We start from the raw sequence: 18,445 nt of genomic DNA on the forward strand, positions 1-18,445 counted from the left end.
CAAATCAGATATAGCAATGGGTTCAAATAGCACTAAAACAGTAGTTTCAAATTAGGAAAGCTCAGGCAGAACATATTTGATTAAAGCACTGAAGAGCTGTGCAGTAAGTTAGCAGAGAGGAGTTGGAAGAAGACAGTCCCTGCCAGTTCAGGAAACATTGGATGCATTTCTGGCAATAGACGAGATTTGAGATATACTGTGGGGGAAAAGCAGGATAGGTTTGTAGTTTTCAAGTGTACTTAGTTTGTGTGCATATCCTTTTTTATGTTAAGAATGCAGCAAACATGCCTACTTTCGGATTGATGCACAGCAGCTGTAATGGTCAGGGCATAAACACAGAGAGCTTGATAATTCATTTTAATGTTGTATAGAAGCTTTGAAATATCAAAGCAATTTGCAGTTGATTTGCATTATTCCAGTGCAATGACATTAGTGGACCTTATACATTCTTTACTCCTCAATGGGATTTAGCTGGTTATTCTTCAAGAGTGATCATTCTAATGTAGTATTAATTTAAAACATATGATCATAAGACTAGTCTGGACTACTAAATCAGAACTCCAGGCTAATGTAATGGATACATGGGTTTGAATTCCATCACGGCAGGTAGTGGGATCTTAATTCAATAAAAATCTGGAATAAAGAGGCAAACCATGTAACTACTATCTATTTTCATAAAACCCATCTGGTTCATGAGTGACCTTTAGGAAAAGATATCTCCCTGCCTTAACTGATCTGGCCTATGTGTGACTTTAGACCCATAGCAATGTTATTTACTCTAAACAATTACAAAAGAGCAATAAAGGTTGGCCTAGCCAGGAATGCCCACATCCCATGAAAGAACTACGCAAAAACAAAAGAGCTGGAGTAGGCCATTCTCCTTATATTCCCGAAGATTAATTTGTGTTGGGATGCTGACATATGGGAGACAGAACTGTTGTTAGGGATGCCCATGACTGAGCAACACGAAATGGCTGACAGCTGCCTTTTGCTAATGCAGCAGAACATGGCTGACTGTAGTTACAGGGCTTGGGAAAATATTTGCTTAATGTAGTCTACATAAGTAGAATAGCTCTGTTGACCCAAGGTTGCTGGACTGAGATAGAATGTGCAGCTGCAGTTGCTTATGCATAAGACATAGATAAGAACATTTCACACATATTAGTGCTCTTCAATTATTTAATCATTATGTTACAATATTAAGAGGCGGTTTTAATTAAGACTCTTCAGATAATCGTAGATATAGGTTTGAAGAAGTTTTTAGAATCATTTATATACAAGAAAAGTCATTAAAAGCATTAGAGGAAAAGGTTCAAACCAATTTCAGACAGTAAAAGCAGCCCCCCCGTATCATTACAGGGAGAAATAAATCGTAGGTACACAAATTAGCAGACATTGAAATGTGGATTGAATGAATACATTAAGAACATTAAGTGTAACCACATAACTTTGTTGAAACACATTTAAAATCAATATTATTTTGTATTTCCTCTGATGAAGAATTTAAAAAGGTTCTGAAGTAATAGGTGATTATCCAATTAATTGGCAGTGAACATGGTGTAGCTGGCCAATGTTACTTGAATAAAGTATCCATTGTGAAAAGCCTCAAGAAGGGAGATAAGAGAATTTGGGAAACATCATGGGCGGCACGGTGGCACAATGGTTAGCACTGCTGCCTCACAGCGCCAGAGACCTGGGTTCAATTCTCGCTTCAGGCGACTGACTGTGTGGAGTTTGCACATTCTCCCCGTGTTGGCGTGGGTTTCCTCCGGGTGCTCTGGTTTCTTCCCACAGTCCAAAGATGTGCAGGTCAGGTAAGTTGACCATGCTAAATTGCCCGTAGTGTTAGGTAAGGGGTAAATGTAGGGGCATGGGTCTGGGTGGGTTGCGCTTCGGCAGGGTGGTGTGGACTTGTTGGGCCGAAGGGCCTGTTTCCACACTGTAAGTAATCTAATCTAATCATCATGAAGGACAAGTGGTGGACCACAAGCCTGTCCATCTCTTTGTCATTCAGTGATATAATTAGCTTAATTAGAAATACATTGAAATTGCTGAGGCAAGCTTGAACTGTATAAAATGCTGTACCAGACAGCGAATTTCAAAGGGATAACTTACTGCTGCTGACCAATCATAATCAAAGGGGAGATGTGCGTGCTCTAAGTTTAAACTGTATAAGTTAAGACATTCGGAAGCTTTTTGTGTGCCTTACTGCTCTGAGAAATGAAGCTGTACTAAAAAGTAAAGTTGCAATAAAGGTTACCTGACACCATCCCACAACCCAAACTCTTCACTGGGAACTATGAAATCTAATACCTGTGTTACCAAAGCTTATAAGCCATTTACCATGGCTCAGGACAGTTAGCAAGGATAATAAGGAGTAAAAAGGGAAGGCATCACACCTAAGCAAAATTCTACCATTACCAGTAGGAATCATTTCGCTTAAATAGCATTAGCATTCCAGCACAAATCAATTGTCCACTTATAAATCAGCAAACTCAGGGTAGCCTAAGATTCAGAGACAACCCCAGAAATACAAACTGAGACACAAAGGGTAGCTCTCACCTCACCATCTGGGATTGCATCAAGACCTGATTCAGTCACAGAGGCTGTGTCCATCTTGTACGTCTCAAGTACGACATCGCCCACAGAAGTGGTTGCGGTTGTTAAGGTAACAGAAGGAGCAAGACAGTTACTATCACAAAGGAGAGCTTCATGTTTCAATGTGATTGGCTTTAGATCAGAGCCCACTGACCAGGATTCACACTCCATATCTGCAGAGAAAAAATATGAAAAAAAATTTCACAGATTTTACAAAGTTTGACATCTGTTAAAAAATATAAATCAGTTTCATATTTGAAAGGACTTTGTTTATAGCATTGGGAACGATTTCCATGTAATCATTCAGACAGTGTGTAAAACCTTCTATGCTATTTACTTTTGTTCATCAAGTCATAACGCAAATTCTTCAGATTTACTGTCTACATCTGGAACAGATCTATCAGCACAAGAGTATACATCCAAGAGGCACTGAACCCTCAGGAGAACTTATTCAACTACAATCTGTAATTTCACTGTCCAGTATGTTCCTCACTCTACAATTACCTTCAAGCCCTTGTTTCAATGATGAATGCATTCTAGAAACAGCACCAGGTTTACCTAAATATGTGGAGTTAATCTGACAATAGAGGACTGTGTGTATGCAAAACAGCAGAAGCAGCATATGATTATGTAGAGCTAAACAATGTTAGAACCAGCCAATTGGATCTGCAGGCTCTGCAGTCATGCCACAGCAAATTGTGAATGATAGTTGGCATTTAAACTCACTGGAACAAATATTGCCAACATCAATAACGGGAGAGCCCAGCCCATCTGTTCAAAAGACAACGCTGGAGAACTTGCAGCTATCTTCAGCCAGTGGTGATACTGATTGGATGACTTACATCAGTCTCCTCCTGAGGGTTCCAGCATCATAGATGCCTGCCTTCAGCCAAATGATAAATCAAGAAATAGCTGAAGCCACTGAATATTGTAAATGGCCCCTGACAATATTCCAGTAACAACAATGAAGACTTATGCTCCAGAACTAGCTGCATCCCGAGCCGAACTGTTCCAGTTCGGATACAACATTGGGATCAAGCCAACAATGTGAAAAATTTCCTGGGTATGTTCTGTACACAAGAAGCAGGACAAATCCATTCCAGCCACAAATACCACTCTAGTGTACTTTCGATCATCAGCAAATTGATGGAAGCTGTCAAGCAAATTTACTCAAAAAAAAAGACACAGCTCACTGGCCTTCATTTGGGTTCTGCCAGGCCCACACAGTTCCTGACCTAACTATAGCCGAAGTTCAAGGATGAGAAAAGGGCTGAACTCCAGAAGTAAAGAGTCAGTGACTGCCTTCGACATCAAGGCAGCATCTGAGAGATGTGGATCAAAGAGCCCTAACTAAACTGGGATCCATGGGAATCAAAGAGAAAATTCTCCATTGGTTGAAGTGAAATCTGACACAAAACAGGTTTGTGATTGTTGGCGGTCAGTCACCTCGGCTCCAAGAGTTTCTCAGGATAGTATCCTAGGGTCAACAATTTTCAGTGGTTTCAATGACCTCCATTGTAAGGTCAAAACTGGGAACATTAGTTGATGATTGCACAACATTCACCATTACTCATACCACTTCAGATACAGAAGTTGTCTGTATCCATTTGCAATAAGAACTGGACAAAATCCAAAATTAGGCAGATAAACAACAACTAACATTTGCACCACACAAATGACAGACTATGACCATTTTCAGCTGCAGACAGACAATCTAACCATCACCCCTTGACATTCAATCTGATACTATCAACAACCTGGGGATTGCCATTGACCAGAAACTGAACTGGACTAGCCATATAAATACAGTGGTTACAAAAGCAGGCCAGAGGTTGGGAATCATGGAATCATCCTTATTTTTGTAACCTGTTCCAGTCCCCACTTGATATCCTATCACTGTTATCTCACCCCACAACTGTACACCCTTCCTTTTTTTGTAACCTCCTGCAGCCCCTAGAAACCTCCCAACTGTGTAAACTTCTCCAGCCACTATACACCTCCCTATCTCTGTAACCTCCCTCAGCCTCTACACTCCTCCCTATCTATCTGTCACCTCCTCCAGCCACTACACTCCTCCCAATCTCTGCAACTGTCTCCAGCCCCTACAACCTTCCCTATCTCCAACCTCCTCTATCGCTACACACCTCACTAGCGGTGTTCGTTCCTCCAGACTTGACACACCTCCCTATTTCTGTAAGCTGCTCCAGCCCCTACACATCCTTCTGTCTCCATAACCTCCTCCTGACACCTGAAAACCTGTCCACCATCTATAAAGCACAAGAGCAGCATTCCTGTTTTTCCTTCTGCACAATCCTGAGGTCAGTGTACAGCTGCGATTTCCAGAATTGGAAGCTAATGTTGACACACTGATTATTGTGTGTAGAATATTGTAGCAGCTTAGAGGGGACGCTGGTCAAGAGTGTGAATAGTCTCCATTTGCTTGGATAAGTGCAATCTCAACAACATGCTAGGCTTGTTGCCATCCAGGATAAAGCATCCTGCTTGACTGCCACCACATCCACAAACATTCATTCCTCCACCACTGATACTCACTAGCACCTGGATACACCATGTACAAGATACATGGCTGAAGTTAATTAAGGCTTCTTGGGAGCACGATCAAGCCCTTGACCAAAACCATCTAGAAGGACAAAGGCAGCAGATTCATGGGAACACTACTCACCAAAGGCACTCATCATCCTGACCTGGAGATATACCACCATTACTTCAATGTTGGTGGGACAAAATCCTGGAAACCCCTTCCTAACAACTCGGTGGATGTACCTGCACCAAATAGCCTACAATGGCTCAAGGCGGGAGCTCCACTACCACTTTCTCTAGGGCAATTAAGGATCTTCTCTGAAATGGAATCCAGGATAATCTTTCACCCAAACACCTTCCGCATAATGGCTGCCAACCATCACATTGTCCCCATACTGTAGATATTTAATTCCTGTCCTTCTGTTTATTTTAGAGTGGAGCCTTTTAAATGACTATGTCAATGCTCCAAAACTCCATGCTCGGTTTGGAAGTTCCCAACAGCAGTCCATTGGGAGCTCGCCACAGGTAAGCGATTATCCCAGAATTCCAGGAATACTCATTGACTCATAACACGTAACTGTTCCAATCAGATGTTATGCAGCTCAACATTCTTCTGCTAAGCCACGGAACAGAAATATTCATTCCTGGTTGTGATAAAGTGTAAGTACTACATTCAATAAAACAGTTGGTAATACACACCAGCCAACAACTTGTTAAAGTCGGATAAGACCTCAACCTCAAGCACACTAGATATATTGCTTTACCTCTCGCTGTAGAGGAGGATGGGAATAAAAAAGAAAATTGAATCAGTTTCCTTATTTGGTTGTGCTGGTGAACGATGAAACAAGATCTGTCTTGTGATTTTTCTCTCCCAGACTGGAAAAGATCTACAACTGTAAAATATCAGACTGCTGACAAATTCTTCCCCATCTATTCTCTGTAGAAGGCCAAAATGGAATAACACCATCTCCAAGTTTAAGCCTAGACATCAAGTTATCTGGTTATTCAAGCAAATGGACCATTAAAGCTCAGCTCTGTCCTTGGAAGCACGGGTCACTGGGCAGTATCAGAAAAAGGAACTGCTCAATTTTTTTACTTGTTAAACCAGACCCTGGAGGTCAAAACATCACCCTTACCCGGAGGCCAACTGGGCTCAGAAAACTTGGCAAGCCCCAAGGTCGTACCTGTTGTAGCTCATTCTGCAGGCCTCCTGGACGGACATTTAGCTTTCGACAAGTAAATGTATTTGACTTTCTCCAAAACAGAATCTAGGGTAACATCAAAATACCAACTAAGCACTCTCATGCAGATGCAGGACTCTACTATTGGAGACTCCAGGCTTATTTTGAATAAATCCCAATTGTACCAGTACAGCTCCCACACAATGTTCTATACTGCAGAATTAGATTATTCAAAATAGTTCCAATTTGTAAACAAAGCAACTTCGAGCACAAATTAAAACATAGAACATGGAACATGGAACAGTACAATACAGTACAGGCCCTTTGGCTCAATGTTGTGCTGGCCTTCTATCCTACTCAAGATCAAACTAACCTCCATACCCTTCATTGTACTAATTTCCAATGTGCCTACCCAAAAGTCACTTAAATATTGCTAATGTATCTGACTCGACTACCACTACTGGCAGTGCTTTCCACCACTCGGAGTAAAGAATCTACCTCTGACACTTCCCCTAAACCTTTCTCCAATCACCTTAAAATTATGACCCCTCATGATAGACATTTCCGCCCTGGGAAAAAGTCTCTGGCTATCCACTCTATCTCTGCCTCTCAATATCTTGTCCATCTCTACCAAGTCACCTCTCACCCTTCTTCGCTCCAATGAGAAAACCCTTGCTCCCTCCATCTTTCTTCATAAGACATGCCCTCCAGTCCTGGCAGCATCTTGGTAAATCTCCTCTGCACCCCCTCTAAAGCGTCCACATCCTTCCTACACTGAGGTGACCTGAACTGAACACAATATTCCAAATGTGGTCTAACCAGGGTCTATAGAGCTGCAACATAACCTCACTGTTCTTAAACTCAATTCTCCTCCTAATGAAAGTCAACACACCATACGCCTTCTTAATAATCCTATTAATATGGGTGGCAACTTTAAGGGATCTATGGACATAGACCCCACAATCCCTGTTTCTCCACCCTGCCATAAGTCCTGACTTTAACCCTGCATTCTGCATTCAAATTCGACCTTCCAAAGTGAATGACTTCAGACTTTTCCAGGTTTAACTCCATCTGCCATTTATCAGCCCAGTTCTGCATCCTATCAATGTCCCATTGTAACCTACAACGGCCCTCCACACTATTCACGACTCCACCAACTTTCATGTCATTGGCAAACTTACACCCTTCCACTTCTCATCCCAAGTCATTTTAAAAATCACCAAGAGCAGAGATCCCAGAACCTCCATGAAGTCCTTGCAGAACACCACTGGTCAGGGTCCAGGCTGAATACTTTCCATCTACCACCACTCTGGTCATCTATGGGTCAGCCAATTCTAAATTCAGATAGACAGATTTCCCTGTATCCCATGCCTCTTTACTTTCTGAAGGAGCCTACCATGGGGAACCTTATCAAATGTCTTGCTAAAATCCATGTACACCACATCCACTGCTCTACCTTCACCATTACTTCCTCAAAAGAATTCAATAAGGGTTGTGAGGCATGACAAAAGCTGTTTTTTTTTTAAAAAAAGGATTTAGACTTTTAAGTTGAAACCGAACTCGGAAACCAAGATGTCACATTAATACCTTCACTGAAATCCTCTTCAGTTGAGATCTGTGTGAGTGGGGATTGCGGCCGGGAGTCGCCTGCCAGGGAGTAGCTGTGCTCAGCTTGAATGTGTGGAGCAGGCGACAGTTCTGCATCCATCAGCTCACTTTTGTCCGAAAGGAAAGGATCATTGAAAAGGTGATGCAGCATATCCTTGGAAAGCTCATCCAACATTTCAGTGAAGTGCTGAAACATGCAAGAGAAGAATAATTATGCAGATAACTCAGGCTAGAACTAGGCATTGGTAACATTTTCAAGAATGAAATAGCCCTGGAAAATTAGTGAAAAGTCATGGAAATTTGTAGAAAACAGATTAGGGACAATTGTTCTTTCTAACATTAGTGGTTGTATTGGGAAATGCATTCAAGTGCACTGCTTTCTTGTGATAGATAATTGCATTCAATGGCAACATACCACTGTTTCAGCATTCCTGGACAAACATTATAAAGAAGCTATGGGACAAGGGTGAGTGCGTGAATTCTTGCTGAGAAAAATGTCAGTTGTTTCATTGACACACTGGTGAAGCCATGAGTTAAAAATGGAAGGAATGGCTGCATGGCTTTGGCAATACGGGTTTGCATGAAACAAAGTGATTGACGATCTTGGTGAACATTGAATCTGCCAGTAGCATTACCAGAGCTGTTGGGCTGCTCTGCAGCAGTCAGTGAAACTCAGAAGCACTCAATGTGATTGGAATGAAGAAATCCTTAACGATTTGGAATTATAAATATGCTACACAATTCACTTCACCCCCTCATACAAAAGAAAAGAAACATCTTCACAAGGAAAACAAGGAATAAGTAACACATGAAGCCTAAGGCTGGAAATCTGAAACAAACAGAGAAAGTCTGGGAGCAAAAGAAATCATACTGGACTCAAAGCATTAACTTTGTTTCTCTCTCTCCACAGATACTGCCAGACCTCAGTTTCTCCACTATTCTGTGTTTGTTTGATACGGTTTAAAGATACTGATTAAGTTTGATACTCTTTCAATGGATCCAATAGGTAGCAATGAAACAGAAGCAGCAGGCAGCTTGTATTTGTTTGTTAAACCTGAACTAGCTAAAATACAATAATACAATAGCATGGTTCTTCATGCTCTACAAATTCCTCCAGCAGAGATTAGATTAGATTAGATTACTTACAGTGTGGAAACAGGCCCTTCGGCCCAACAATTCCACACTGACCCGCCGAAGCGCAACCCACCCAGACCCATTCCCCTACATTTACCCCTTTCACCTAGCACTACGGGCAATTTAACTTGGCCAATTCACCCGACCTGCACATTTTTGGACTGTGGGAGGAAACTGGAGCACCCAGAGGAAACCCACACAGACACGGGGAGAATGTGCAAACTCCACACAGAGAGTCGCCTGAGGTGGGAAATAAACCCGGGTCTCTGGCGCTGTGAGGCAGCAGTGCTAACTACTGTGCCACCGTGCCGCCCACAGAGGTGTTGCTGCGTGGGAGAATATATTTAAACTTTAATAGTTTCCAATATGTATAATCTCAACAGAATATTTATAGCAATGCCACACAAAGGGGAAGCAGGTCAACCCCGGTGAGAAGAAATGAACCAAAAATCCCATGTATCAAACACTTAGGAAAAGTTTGCTCATTTGCAAGCTAGACATTGTACAGGTTCCATGAAAAAACTCAATATTGGGAGTATGAAATGTTTGAGTTGGAACTGCAGATAACTTTCAGGTCCTTGAGCATTGCTAGGAGTTCACCCCACTGTATAGAAATATGTAAAAGAGAGGCAACATACAATATAGCATTTGAGTCACACAATTCGAAGGCAATGAGCAGCTCTGGAGAGACCAAGTGCATTCAGATTAATGACAGTACCAGTACTGCAATCAATCAATCTAGTGTTTGCCATTGACAAGAAACATAAGACCTAAAAGGGTAACTCAGAGGTTATATTTTCTGTGACAACGGAATCTCGACCTGACTCTCTTAAGCCTAACAACAAGAAGCACAATAGAATATCCTTCACTCTTTCCATCTAATCAAACCCCTTGCCCAACCTTAACTGCCCTTGAGAAGGTGATAACATATAGATTTCTTCAACCGCTGTGTTCACATGTTGTAAATACATATCCATGGTGCTGTTAGGAAGGGAATTGCAGGATTTCAATCCAACAACAAGGAATCTAAACAGATTTCTCAGAAGGAAAGTGCATCATTTAAAAGGAAGTGCATAGATATTAGCATTCTTAAGCATCTGCTGCTCTTGACATAAACATTGACGGTTTAGAAAGTGCTATTCAAGTAACCTTGATCGTGGTTGTAGTGCATCTTGTAGATGGTAGACATTTCAGCCAGGGTGCATTGTTGATAGAGCAAATGACTAAGTTGGTGGTTGGGAACGACTCTGCCTTGGATGAAGTCAAACCTAATTACCATTGAAGCAGCACTCATCTGGGCAAGTACAAACATTCCATCATACCCTTCCTGATAATTAGCTATTAGGAACATGGGAGGGTATGTTTAATAATTAGTTTTAGTTTAATTATGGTCAAGTAATTGAAGTGCATTAACCAGTTAACCTAATATCGTCATTGCCTTTATTTTAATCAATGCAGCACATTGATGGGCCAGTTTGATGGCAGTTTCTCAGTTGACAAATGAGATCCATTTCTATACTTTAATTATGGAGCAGTACTACAAAGCCGGCCAAGACTGAAACTGCAAGTTCCAACAGCACAAGCTCAAACACCTGGCATCATTAATCTCGAGGAAAGACCTATCATGTGGAAAAAAAAACTGCATTCTACATTAGCTTAGTTTTAACTTGTGCTAAAAAAAACCCCTATATTTAATACTGCTTAGAGAACTTGTATCTTGCAGAGTTGCAAAAACAAAATGTATATTATTGCAAGTTTTGTGAAAACACCTGTAGTGGTTACTTTAAAAGAGACGTCATTGAAAGTTCACTGGACTTGAATTTTTCTCAGAAGAAGCTTCCTTGAAATCATGAGACTGGTGATAACTGCTTGCTGTGCTATAGACCCCTAGATGAACTGCATGGAGATGGTTCTTACAAAGTTAACATAGAACATAGAAGAATACAGCGCAGTACAGGCCCTTCGGCCCTCTATGTTGCGCCGATCAAAACCCACCTAATCTACACTAACCCACTATCCTCCATATACCTATCCAATGCCCGCTTAAATACCCATAAAGAGGGAGAGTCCACTACTGCTACTGGCAGGGCATTCCATGAACTTACGACTCGCTGACTGAAGAACCTACCCCTAACATCAGTCCTATATCTACCCCCCCTTAATTTAAAGCTATGCCCCCTTGTAATAGCTGACTCCATACGTGGAAAAAGGTTCTCACTGTCAACCCTATCTAACCCCCTAATCATCTTGTACACCTCTATCAAATCACCCCTAAACCTTCTTTTCTCCAAAGAAAACAACCCCAAGTGCCTCAGCCTTTCCTCATAGGATCTTCCTACCATACCAGGCAACATCCTGGTAAACTTCCTCTGCACCCGTTCCAGTGCCTCCACATCCTTCCTATAGTATGGCGACCAAAACTTTGAAAAATAAAAGGAACGAAGGATTACTTAAAATTCAGCTTAATTTGCACTAGAACATACCTCACTTTAATGTGCTATTTCGATACAGTACAATGCAATAAACATTTAAAATCCAAATTTCAGAAATATTTAATTTCCAAGCACGGAGATACCACGCAAGGGAAGTACAGCACACCTATTCCTATTTAAAAAAGGACAAGCAATGTATTTTTTTCATATTAATTTAGCTAACTTTTATACAGAAAATAATTTGCATTTTTGGTTCGATTTTTAATCACATGGGAAAGAGTTTTTTTTTTAATTTGAGGTTAAGGCCATGATGTGGGCTAGATAGGCACAAATTCTCGATGAAGTAAAAGCAGCAAGTATGCTCACCACCTCCTACCCTCAACAAAATCAGCACTGAAACAAAATCTGCCAACTGAGTGAATCTAACAATGGCTCAACAAAAGGAAGAAAATGCAAGCAGTGTGGTAGAAGCTCAAGCAGATCACTGTCTAAACTCCAATTATCAACCTGGGAACACTGGCAGCATGATAGCATGTAGCCTTTCAGCACTCTCCTTCCGTTAGTCACTTATGGAATTTTGTTTACATAATTAACCCGACGTTCCAAAAAAAGAAACAAGAGGAACAATTCCAACATGCCACAGACCCATCCCCTCATTAATATCCATCACCCTACAACTTCACAAACGAAACTCCAAGTTTACGAAATATTCAGCTCAATAAAACAAAAAGCCTTTAGAGTTGATGGAAAGCTGAACTGAATCTTTAGTAACCGTGAAGAAAAGTATCCTAAAAGTTTCTGAATTATTGGCCAATCTGCAAACTGTGGAAATATTCTCAAAACTATGCAAGCAGATACTACTAAATTAGAATTAGTTTTTAATCTAACAGATACCAAAATAGGCTTACATGTGATTCATATGCATGGCTTTATCTAAAATGGATATCTCTATTAGCTGTTAGCTTAAGTAGCTGTTTCAAAAATACAAACTGATTTCATTTTGAAATATCTCTGCCTTCACTGGTATGAGAAAATGCTTTGGTTTTAAAGGGAGTTCATTTTTCTAGTTCATGACAAAGTGGCAACAATCATGAATGTTACTGGGAAGTACAGCACACCTATTCCTATTTAAAATCATGCTAAAATAGAAGATACAGTAGCAAAAATACAGGAGGTATTTAATCTATTGTGTTACATTTGACAAAACAGTTTTTCTCATCTTTAATATTCTAAATCAAAGCAAACGGTTCCCTGGCTAGAAACTTTGAGATTGGAATGAAACACATCCAAATTACCAATTCATTCACGCAATGACACATTCATTTCCACTTACAGTTTCAGTGAGACCAACAACCAGTCAGTTTGACTGGCCAACAATCTAATTTGGCCATGGTTCAGATTAAGAATATTCATTACCACTCTGCAGACAAGTTCTAAACAGGCCTACTCGCCTAAACAATTCCATACGATTAGCACTGTTGTAGGAATTTGAAACATCTGTCTCAGAACACGTAATGTCTGTTATGCTCAAGTGTCACTCAAAACTTTTGCATTCGACATCAAGAAGAATCCATAAGCAGGTCTTCGCTCTCGCTCCAATATTGTAGTGTTACCCAAATTTACAGTACTGAAGAATGGCAAGAGTTCTCTCAAGCAAACATAAACATCTGGTAGAATAATCACTGTCACATTATTGATTTGTTCAGATTGTTAATTGCAACAATAAAAAAAAATCCAGCAGACAATACATTGTTTTCTGATTCAAAAGATACTAAAGATCCTAATCTCACTAATTCCCTCAAAACTACGTGCTAAAAAAGAGAGTCTTCCAAATATTAATGATTAGGTGAAGTTCAATCAGGCAGGGCCCTCAAAAACGAAACAAACAAGACTGTCAAAGACAAAATCAAATTCAACCTGGCCAGGAGCACAAGAGTACATCAGTCATTAGCTCAAATTCACTTTCCACTGAGGGCCTGATCCTTTTGGAAGAGTATCGTTATATACACATCATATCAGGCTGATAATACATGGAGGATTGGAAAATGAAGAGCATGTTTTCAAAGTTATAATCAAGGATTTCCAGAGGGTCTTTTGATCAGTGCTGATTGAAGTTCAGCAATAAGTCTGTAAATTTCCTGCCAAATTGGTGCTGATTGATCAGGACAATCCTAAGGAAAGTTTCGTTCAAAACTTAGGATACAATGTTTTCCTAAATTCTTCATAGAAGCATATTTGCCTCTCTGATGTATAAAGAATGTATCAATTGTCATTCCATTTTGCAATTTGCTGGTGTTCTTGCAATCTAAAATGATTCTAAAACAAAAACAAATTACTGGGGAAACTTGGCAGATTGGGCAGCATCTGTGGAGACAAACAGAGTCAACCTTTCTAGTCCAGTGATCCTTCTGTAGAACTGACTCTTAAATGATTCTGATACAAGTATGAAAAATAAAGGGATGTTATGAAGCACATCTTCAGCAGATGGCACTTGAACCCAGGTCCAATGCACAAGAGCCCTCTTATAAGGATAAACAAGGAGGTATTTCTCAATTAACCAATTCAGAGATGTGTTATGAAATTGAAGGCATGTACTGTACCTTTGAGAGAGAGAATGCTGTTCTAAACTGAGAACTTTGAAGCACCTGTATATATGGCTAGAAAGCAGCCCCAGAGTGAACTGGAAAATTGAAAATATGCAACATTTGGCTGTGAAAGGGATACCTGAGTTTTGGTTGTTGTTTTGACAACAATTCAAATTTAACCAGTTTAAATTATGCCCCAGGATGCCAAAGTTTGAATTTATTGTTTTGCCAGCATCGAACCAATGAGACAATTTGATGTTTGGGGTATAAATTAGCTGAATTTTTGAAAATTGGAGAGACAGCAACTGCCACTGAGACAGAAACTCCTGAAGATCTAACATCTTGCTCTCTAAGAAATTAGGAAACACTCAATCTAAGGTACCTTTTCACATGAAACACACTCGCAGTAAAAAGAAAGAAGTCGGCTCAGGGAATTCAGTAGCCGAGAAGAATGAAGTCACAGACGATGACAGCAGTTGTGTGGTTTTGAAACTAAATTGATGTAATTTTAATGTGACTTATTGGAACATCGTATTGTTATAGAGTTGGAGGCAGATAATAACCAAATTAAGAGAAAGGGGGGCTTAGAATTGTAAATAGTTGTTAATGTTCACTTTTTTTTTGTTAACAAAAAAAGTTATTTTCTTTAGTGAAATTTGAGAGTTGTTGGTCAGTCATATTTTAACAGATTACGAGATGAGCTTTTCTTGGTGTTTGGTTTAATTAACAGAGGGGTTCACCTCAGTGTCATTATATCTTCAGAAGTAGACAGGACTTGAACCCCAGCCTCCTGGTTCAGAGGCACGTACACTGTGCCACAAGAGCCCCTTAGCTCCTCAGGTTTTTTAAAAAAAAATCAGCAAGGGTTATTATAGGTAACCGGACGGCTTTCTTCCCGCCATCAAATCACCCATAGTACTTCTCATCTCTGATGAAACATAATCAAAATCACCCATGCTTCCAATTAATCAACTTACATGCAAAGCCTGTTAAGGGCATTAGTTCCTAACCATCTTTAATCACCTTTCTTTTTGCATTAAGTTAAAAGTGGGGATGTTCGCTGATAATTGTCAGTGTCAACTGCAGCTACCCAGATAACAAAGAAGTCCATGTCAATGTGAAACAACACCTGATATTTGGGGTGGCACAGTGGTTAGCACTGCTGCCTCACAGCGCCAGAGACCCGGGTTCAATTCCCGCTTGCACATTCTCCCTGTGTCTCTGTGGGCTTCCTCCAGGTGCTCTGGTTTCCTCCCACAGTCCAAAAACGTGCAGGTTAGGTGAATTGGCCATGCTAAATTGCCCGTAGTGTTCGGTGAAGGGGTAAATGTAAGGGAATGGGTCTGGGTGGGTTGCGCTTCGGCAGGTCGTTGTGGACTTGTTGGGCCGAAGGGCCTGTTTCCACAATGTAAGTAATCTAATCTAATCTAATCTAATATTGGCAAGTAACATTCGCACCAAATAATGTCCATGTAATTACCATCTCCAATTTAATATCTTCAGACATTCAATGGCGTTATTGCTGCCACCAGCATCCTGAGAGTTACTATTGCCCGGAAATAGAACTGAACTCGCAATATTAACCTTGTGGCTACAAGAGAAGGTCAGAGGCTAGGGATACTGCCTACTGACTCTCCAAAGTCTTCACAAGGCACACGTGGAATACTTTACATTTGTTTGGACAAAGATCCAAGAACACTCAAAGTTCTTCTTCATCATCATCCTTCAGGCAAAACAGTTCAATTAACCATTATAATACCCACTAGTTTTAACAATGATACTGTGACAACAGTGTTTGCATGTTGCCTCCTTTGGCAGCATTTCGAAAATGAAGGGGGAAGTGGGAAATGAGAAGAGAGGAAGTGAAATATAGCGGGGTGGCTCATACCATTATTGTACAACCTTCAGAGTTCAGAGTGTGGTGCTGGAAAAGCACAGTAGGTCAGGCAGCATCAGAAGAGCAGGAAAATCAATGTTTTGGGCATAAGTATCAATGGGAGACAGACGTTATCTCACATTCATGTTCAAGGACGGATCAAATGAAAACCTGCCAGAGAATTGCCATTCAGTGCAGTTCTCCACCATTTCTAGAGGTTAGACATTTAGGCGCATTTCTTGATGTACAATAATCTTACTTTACCTAGCAAGCGTTGTTAGCAACCATTCATCAGCCTCTAGCACTAAAGCACAGATTGTGAATGGGAGTTCCCCAACAGACACATTCCATTTTCATGTGTGTGAAAGAAAGGTTGCTCACTTCAATGAACAGTCAGGTAATTAACTGCAACAAGAACAAACAATATGCTCACAGGATTTTGCATTGAAGTATCTTCATTAAATTAACAAAAAGGTGAAGAATTACTGATGTTACTGTTTCAGAATCCCAAAGAGAAAACGTTGCAACGGAGCTTTACGATCTGCTCACAATTCAATAATCTAACTTTCACTTAATGACGGTGAAACATACTAATGGGAATTGTACAGTCTAGCATGCTTAAAACTAATTCATATTCATTCACTTGAGACATCAGTCTGCCTATATGTCTCCTGGGTATTGACTTGAATAAAAAGGATAGTCACACATCTGGATGCCATCTGTGCACAGTGTATTTTTTGCCTCAAAGGGCCTTTATTAACAAAATTCTGAGCTTACTCACACCCTTATGTGCATAGGCAAGCCTTTCATTTACCTGTTAAACTCAGCAAACAGCCATTCACTATTCCTCCCCCACAATTACACAGTGTCCAAATTCTAAGTTGAATTTGCAGTAGAGAACTTACATTACATTTACAGCCCAGAAGTGATTTACATGCTCTGTGCTACATTCTGAAATCTGTACAAAAACAGTACAGCATTCACCATTATAAAGACAGCATAACTCAAGTGGAAGGAAGGGAGAGAAAAAAATAATAAATTTCTGATCTAAACCAGCTCAACTAAACCAGGGTGAGAAAAGGCACATGCTAACTTTACTTTAGGAGTATTGTAGCATTGGGGTGCATTTAAAATGAGGCCTAATCTGCTTTTATGGGGGGGGAAAAAAAAAAATAAAAAAATCGACATTTCAGGCAAGAGCTCTTCATCATTTCTGATCAAGGGCTCTTGGTCGAAACGTCAATTCTCCTACTCCTCGGATTGACTCTGATCTCCAGCATCTGTAGTCCTCACTTTCTCCTTTTATGGTGAATACTCAAGTACAGCATTAAATTATTCAAACAGCAGGGACTTTTAACCAAAGTCCAGGCGATGTACTTTCCTTAATGCTGTACAACCAAAACGAACAAATCAATGCCATTCATCGCATTACAGTTTGTTGGTTATTGCTGGTACCAATGGCTTCCTCCTTTCAAACATAACAATCATTACAAAAAAAAATTGTGGAATGTCGTGCTTGAAACTGCTTTTCTTTCAATTTGCATATTTTAAAAATGGTGGATGAGAGAGAATCGTAACAGAAAAGCTGCTGCATTTTTTGAGGTTTCTTTCAGTGTTGAGCTGATCTGCTTGATTTTTTTGGATCAGTAATTACTGTTTTTAAAGTCCTTGCTTTGTTTTTGGAACTTTTAAAAAAAAATCAAAAACAACAATACTTTAATGGGGAGAAAGAAAGGGAGAAAGGGGGAGACAATGTCAGAGGTCACAGAATGGCTCTAGAATGCAACAAAACGTTTTTAAAAACCAAGCAGTTGAGCAATTGTGAAAGCACGAGATGTTGCGGCTGTACAGGACATTGGTGAGGTCACTTTTGGAACACTGTTTAATTCTGGCCTCCCTGCTATCAAAAAGATTCTAGATTTGAAAGGGTTCATAAATGACTTGGAAAGATGTTGCTGGGCTTGGAGAGGTTAGGTTATAAAGAGAGGCTGAATAGGCTGGGGCTATTTTACCTGGAGCGTTGCAGCTGAGGGGGTGACCAACACTAGAGGGCGTAGGCTTAAGGTGAGAGGGGAAAGATTTAAAAGGTTACCCCAGGGCAACTTTTTCGCGCAGCGGGTGGTGCATTAATGGAATGCGCTACCTGAGGAAATGCTGGAGGGGAGTACACTTACAAGATTTAAAAGGCATCTGGATGGGTACATGAATAGGAAGGTTTAAAGGGATATGGGCCAGATATTGTCAAATGGGACTAGATTAGGTTAGGATATCTGGTTGGCATGGATAAGTTGGACTGCAGAGTCTATTTCTTTACAACTCTATGATCCTATTTGACAACAATATCCAAAGTCACCACGCAATGCAAATCCTCTTCCTTCAGAAGCACTAATCAGAATGCTGTCTTTGACTAATGAAAGAGGCTAAAAGAGGTCTGACTTGCTTCCGAGAATTCAAGAGGTTTAATGCAAAGCTACATCAAAAACATGTAGC

At 40.4% G+C, this 18,445-nt stretch overlaps 1 protein-coding gene across 1 annotated transcript in view; it reads right to left on the reverse strand.

Moving 5' to 3' along the window:
* The window catches only part of creb3l2 (cAMP responsive element binding protein 3-like 2), a 90,935-nt gene that overhangs the window by 57,497 nt on the left and 14,993 nt on the right, over window positions 1–18,445 (reverse strand). Inside the window, exons 2-3 of the mRNA XM_072552478.1 lie at window positions 7,908–8,115; window positions 2,563–2,771 (exon numbers count right to left, since the gene is read on the reverse strand). Coding sequence (XP_072408579.1) covers window positions 2,563–2,771; window positions 7,908–8,115 — 417 coding nt within the window. The remainder of the gene's footprint in view (window positions 1–2,562; window positions 2,772–7,907; window positions 8,116–18,445) is intronic.

This window comes from Chiloscyllium punctatum, chromosome 32, assembly GCF_047496795.1.
Source record: "Chiloscyllium punctatum isolate Juve2018m chromosome 32, sChiPun1.3, whole genome shotgun sequence".
NCBI lineage: Eukaryota > Metazoa > Chordata > Chondrichthyes > Orectolobiformes > Hemiscylliidae > Chiloscyllium > Chiloscyllium punctatum.